This window comes from Sceloporus undulatus, chromosome 2 (assembly GCF_019175285.1).
Source record: "Sceloporus undulatus isolate JIND9_A2432 ecotype Alabama chromosome 2, SceUnd_v1.1, whole genome shotgun sequence".
Taxonomy (NCBI): Eukaryota; Metazoa; Chordata; class Lepidosauria; order Squamata; family Phrynosomatidae; genus Sceloporus; species Sceloporus undulatus.
In genome coordinates this window covers 333875756-333882186 of record NC_056523.1, presented here as the reverse complement: position 1 = coordinate 333882186, position 6431 = coordinate 333875756, and the positions used below count along the sequence as shown (strand labels likewise).

The 6431-nt window shown below is 53.8% G+C and overlaps 1 protein-coding gene across 1 annotated transcript; it reads left to right on the top strand.

The window, feature by feature from the left end:
- Positions 1–742: 742 nt before the first annotated feature.
- On the top strand, positions 743–4016 carry LOC121921759 (gamma-secretase subunit Aph-1b-like). Its single transcript, XM_042450291.1, has 4 exons — positions 743–938; positions 1022–1149; positions 3265–3388; positions 3548–4016. The coding sequence occupies exons 1-4, from the start codon at positions 797–799 to the stop codon at positions 3583–3585; spliced, it is 432 nt and encodes a 143-aa protein (XP_042306225.1). The 5' UTR covers positions 743–796; the 3' UTR covers positions 3586–4016.
- Positions 4017–6431: the final 2415 nt, after the last annotated feature.

Below are 6431 nucleotides of genomic sequence, written 5' to 3'. Positions count from 1 at the left end.
CAGGTGTCCCCCATAATCCTATATCTGTGCATTTCATTTTTCTGCCCTAAGTGCAATACCTTACATTTCTTCGTATTGAAATGCCTCTAGAGGGGCCAGTTCCCCCCTTTTCTGCATTCCTTTTTTAGGCTTTAGAGAAGACATTTTTTAAAAAGCCAGGATGTGACATGCATGCAGTGAGGGAGGCATGGCTCTATAGGATCTCTAGGGGTGTGTGCCCCCTTTGCCTCCTATAGTTGCCCACACATTGTCTAGAATGAAGGTTTCCATCTGCTGCTGCTGCTGCTGCTGACCCTGCTTGCCTGGAGTGGCCAGGCAGGTACCCCTGTGGGGCTAGCTAGCCAGTTGACCCTCTGGCCAGTACCCCCCTCCTGCCCTTGCTTGCCAGCTGCTGAAGGTGTTGATGAAAGGAGGGACCCAAGATGGGTGGCAGAGCTCCTGGCTTTGGCTCCAGCTGGACCCAGGTTCAAGTTACGGAAACTGCAGAGTAGGAGTGGGAATGCCTTCCCCAGGTGAATTCCTGGAGAGCCATGACCTTCTACCTGGTCTGGGGCCAGCCAGATAGAACCCCCTCCCCCTTCCCAGTCTGACAGCAGAAGGCAACTTGCTGCATTTTCCTAAACTGACTCCTTATTTGGGGTCTTAAAGCAACACTTGGAAAGGGCCCTGGCTCTCTAGGAAAGGGGTGCTTTGCACGCTAGAAATACCTAACTCACTTGCCAGGGGGATGTTTTGGGGTGGGGGTCCCAGAGAATGGTGAGCATTTGGCAATGCTGGAAGGGGGGCACTCAGAGGTATGCTTTCTCTCCCCACAGTGGCCGGACTGGGTTTTGGGCTCATGAGCGGTGCCTTCTCCATGGTCAACCTGCTGTCGGATTCCTTGGGCCCTGGCACAGTGGGCATCCATGGGGACTCACAGCTCTACTTTCTGACTTCAGGTGAGGCTGCCCCCTCCCTCTGCCCCTTTGCCTGTCTCCCCCTGTCCAATTTCCTCCCCTGACAGCAGTGTGTCTGCCCACAGCCTTCATGACCCTGGTCCTGATCCTGCTGCACACCTTCTGGGGAGTCGTCTTCTTCCACGGCTGTGAGACCCAGCGCTGGTGGGAGGTGGCAGTGGTTGTGCTGAGCCACCTCATCGTTTCTGGACTGGTGAGTAGCTGCAGGTGTTGTGCCATGGGGAGGGGCCGGATGAGAGCCTCCCACCCCGCCTGCCTTCACCCAAGAGGTGAGTCAGTGAAAGTCCTCCCACGGACAGGAAACCCACCCACCCCACTGGTCAGGGCCTCAAGACAGGACAATGAGCGGGCATGGGGAAGTCATTCTGTTTGTATTATGCTATTTGAATGGCTGTTTGGCCAGCTGACTGCGTTAATCTGTTAGCAATGCTCTGTGGGTTGCCCCCCCCAATAGACTCATAGAGCTGGAATAGCCCACATGGGCCATCCAGTCCAACCCCATTCTACCATGCAGGAACTCAAAATCATAGAATCATAGAGTTGGAAGAGACCACAAGGGCCATCCAGTCCAACCTCATTCTCTTCCGTCCTTGCAGCTGTGAGCCGTTGGCCTGTCATTTCTGGCCACAGAGGAAGATTGATGACCACCCAAAGACACAAGCGACTGCTTTGACCCCCTTCGCATAGGCAGACTGGGGTGGGAAGCTCTTTGAAAGACCCCCAAGGACAGCCCTGGGGTGAGATGGCATTTCTCGGGCTGAAAAGGGGGCAACCCAAGAGGAAGGCCATCTTCCAAAGAAGACCACGAGAGTCATGGCCCACCAACCTCCCCTTCCCTTCTGGTGGCTTGAGGGTGGACCTGGGAAGGAACCCACGCAGAGGAGAGAGAGCCCACGGACCCTTGAAAGAATCGGGGTGAGGCTGGTGGGATGCTGTGCCTTAGAATCATAGGGCCTGTACGGACAGGCCAAAATAAAGCTGCTTTGGCTCACTTTGGAAGTATGCTGTTTAAATTATGCATGCGTCCTAAGAGGCCGGAAGCCGCGCCAAAGGACTGGGGTGTGGCTTTCGTGTGGCTTCCAGAATCTTAGGATGTATGTATCATTTAAACAGCATACCTCCAAAGTGACCTGGAGCAGTTTTATTTTGGCCTGTTATACAGGGTCATAGAATCTTAGAATTGGAAGAGGCCCCAAGGGCCCTGACCCAATCCAACCCCTCTCTGACATGCAGGAACTCTCAGTCACGGCATCCTCATTGACAGATGGCCATCCAGCCTCTGTTTAAAGATCTCCAAAGAAGGAGACTCTAAAGCAGCATCTTCCACTTTCAAACAGCTCTTACTGTCAGGAAGTTCTTCCTAATGTTGAGGTGGAGTCTCTTTTCCTGGAGCATGCTTCCATTGCTCCATTGTGTCCTATTCTCTGGAGCAGCAGAAAACAAGCTTGCTTCCTCCTCAATATGACACCCCTTCAAATGTTTAAACAGGGCTATCATATCACCTCTTAAACGTCTCTTCTCCAGGCTAAAAAGACCCAGCTCCCTGAGCCTTTCCTCATAGAGATTCATGGTTTCCAGACCCTTCACCATTTTAGTTGCCCACCTTTGGACATGCTCCAGTTTCTCACCACACCTTTTGAAATATTTTACCCAGACCTGAACACATTATTCCAGGTGGGGCCTGACTAATGCAGTATAGAGTGCCGCTATTACTTCCCTTGATCTATACTTCTATTGATGCAGCCTAAAATTGCATTGGCCTTTTTAGTTGCCTTGACTCATGTTCAACTTGTGGTCTACCTGGACTCCTAGATCTCTTTCACATGTATAAATCTCCTTAAGTCAGGTGTCCCCCATCCTATATCTGTGCATTTCATTTTTCCGTTCTAAGTGCAGTATTTTACATTTCTCCATATTGAATTTCATTTTATTAGCTTTGGCCCAGCTAATTTATTCAGGTCATTTTGAATTTGGATCCTGTCCTCTGGAGTATTAGCTATTCCTCCTAATTTGTTGTCATCTGCAAATTTGATAGGTATGCCCCCAATTCCTTCATCCAAGCCATTGATAAAGATGTTGAATAGCACTGGGCCCAGGACAGAGCCCCACTGGACACCCCATTGGTCACTTCCCTCCAGGATGAAGAAGAGGAGCCATTGTTGATGGCCGGTCAACCAATTACAAATCCATGTAACAGTTACCTTGTCTAGTCCGCATTTTACAAGCTTGTTTGCAAGAATGTCATGGGGAGCCTTGTCAAAGGCCTTACTGAAATCCTACTGCCACCTGTGCCCCTTCACTCCCACAGACCTTCTGGAATCCGCTGTATGTGGCTAGCCTCCTCCCCGCTTACCTGCTGATGGCAGCCATGGCCGTCTGGGCCTACGTCGTCTCGGGGGGCTCCAAGCAGAACCTGCGCCACTTCCTTCTTTGTGAGTATCGATAGCTAGTGTCCCTCTTCCCTTCCCCACCTAAAACTCCCTTCCCGTTGCTTTCCTGGCACTTGATTCAGAAAAGCCCTGAGAGGTCGCAGTTTCTCCCCACACTCAAGCTCCCGGCTCCTTGACTGCTCCACTCTTCCATTTCCACAGGCCTGCGGAGTGGGACGACCCCCCAGCCGGGATCCTGAGCCCACCCACCCTGCAGCCTGCTCTGGTCCCGGACGGTTTTGTGATGCAGCCAGTGTCTTCAGGAACATTGCTGTGAGACATTTGGGGGGGGGGGGGGGGACTTGCACCCCCTCCTCTGAACTAAAATGGGAGGGAGGGACAATACACGGTGCTGGCAACTCCTGGCTGTGCATTTCTGAACCAGAGAAGACTCTGTGGCTTTTCTGCATCTGGAGCAATGCAGCGGGTGAGGATCCCACCAGGAACTCTTGTGGCAGAATGGTTCTTCTCACTTACCCACCCACCATCCAAGAAAAAGGGGAAGTCCCAATGACAAAGATATGTTTGCAGGGGTGGATTAGCCAAGGAGCCCTGAGGGCGTGTTTCCTTCCTGGGGTGGGCAGAGACCCCGCAATATGCATTTGTACCAATAAAGAATGATGATGGACAAGTTGGCACCTGGCCTGTGTGCATGGTCCCCAGGAAGATGGAGAATGGGTAGGGGCTTATGGCTTTGGGGCTATATCAAGTGCCCCTTGCCCTGCCAGACAGTGCTGGGATTGGGACTTCAGCCCCAGTTGGAGGACCTTGCCATGTTCAGTGTGTATGACTGTGGTGGCCATGGCCATGGCATTGCTTGCAGTAGCACAGAAGGTGGCACTGGTGCCCAGTGGCAACCCCAGGAGTGTGTTGTTGTTGGGAAGCAATGGACACCGCCCTCAGACAGACTGACCTTCTCCCTGGAGGTACCACAACCCTACTCTGCAAGCATGGAGCAGTCCCATGGTCATACCCATGGTCAGACCCTGACCTCGGGCTGGCTGTGTGCCAAGCAAGTCCTCTATGGGGACTGGCAGAGGGATGCCATGCTTGTGTGGGTGGGGGTGGCCACCCCATCTCTAAGGAGGGCAGCATTTGGGGAGTGCTTGCTCACCCCGTCTTAGGCCAATGCAGCCGAATGGCATCCTACCTGACAGCAACACCCGAGACTGCAGGTGGCATCCTAACTGGTAGCAAGACCTGAGACTTCAGGTGCCATCCTACCTGGCAGCATCACCTGAGACGTCAGATGGCATCCTACCTGGCAACATCACCAAGACTTCAGGTGGCATCCTACCTGCAGCATCACCTGAGACGTCAGGTGGCATCCTACCTGGCAGCATCAGCTGAGACGTCAGGTGGCATCTTACCTGGCAGCATCACCTGAGACTTCAAGTGGCATTCTACCTGGCAGCATCACCAAGACTTCAGGTAGCATCCTACCTGGCAGTATCACCGAGACCTCAGGTGGCATCCTACCTGGCAGCAGCACTTGGGACTTCAGGTGGCATCTTACTTAGTAGCAAGACCTGAGACTTCAAGTGGCATTCTACCTGGTGGCATCACCTGAGACTTCTTTCCTTTGAGCAGCAGCTTCTAGATCCAATTCAGGTGTCCCATGTTATGAAAGTGAATGGTCTCCTGGACTTGTTGAAAGGCCTCCTTGACTGACCTTTGCCCCTGCAGAAGCTATGGGGGCACCTCAGGATAGGTGCTGGGAGCAAGGACAGCTCAGGTGGGGCCTACAGGTGTTTATCGGGGGCAAATGCTGTGGGCCTTGGGGGATGGGGTGGCCCAGAGACCCACGGCTCATGTTGCAGGACATTCCCAATGGGTCCAGTCGCTGAGCTCTCCGGATGGGTGTCCTCTACCAAATCTTGTCAGAAGCATGTGTACCTGCCCAGCAGCAGAGAAGGGGATGCATGTCACACACCAGACCACCAGCTTGCCTCCCACCCCCTTGTGCCAACTGCAGGAGGACACTTGCCCACTCCTGCCCACGGATCCTGCTGGACAATGGACCTGGACAAGAGGGGCACCGCCTGATCCTCCAATGCCAGGCTCAAAGATGGCAGGGCAGATGTCCAGCACTAGTCCAAGTGGGCACTTGCTGGTCCAGGTGGGCTCTTACTGGCGGAGTCTCTGCAGCAGCAGCGGCAGGAGCAGCTCTTCCAGGCAGAGGCCCCAAAACTCTGGCCAACTCCTGGAGTTTCTTGAAATGGATGAAGGCCATTCTTCCTCACCTGTCTCTGCAGGTACAAGAGGGGTGGCTATGGGCACTGAACAGACTAGTGGGGGCAGCCAAGGGGGCAGTCAAGGGCCCAGCAAACAGCCCCAGAGAGTGACCCCAGAGAGGCAGGTGGGACAAGCTGGCGTGTACGTCACTGGACTCTTTCCTTTTAGGGTCAGACCAAATCTCAGGTTTCTAGTGACTTGCACTCAGAACTCTATGACGCCCAAATGTCAAGCACACTTCCAGCCACCAGATTTTTTGGATTCCGGAACTGCCACCAGTGTATGTGACTGGGCTATTTACTTCTGGATTACACCCCTCCCTACAGTTTATGGGGGCTGTTTATGGGATCTTGTCCAAAAGAGTCTTCTTCCCTGAAGGATGGAGGAGGGTTTGGATGCCCTTTGGGGCTCCCCTGCCCCATTGAGGTGATCCAGTCCTCCAAAGGCAAGGAAGGCTTTCAGGGAGGTCAAATTGGATTAAAGCCCCCCAGCCTATGGATGTCTCTGTGTTGGCGGGTGTCTGAGGTTTGGGGGTCCTTTTGGCTTCGGGTGGGATCTCTGAGGGAGGACCCCCCATTTTCCTCCCAGGGGGGAACTCCAAGAGATGGGGGGGCTTCCTTGGGGGAGACTCTTTGAGACCAGGAAGGTCTGGGGGGTTCCTCCTGGGGGTGGCAAAGAAGAAAGGGGCAGGGGGCTCTCGGCTGCCAATGATGCTCCCCATTCTCCTGGAGCCCCCCTTCGTCCAAAGGAAGAGGGCTGGGGGGGCAATAGAGGTCCCCCTAGTTTTCTTCTTGGGGGACTCTGGGGGGGG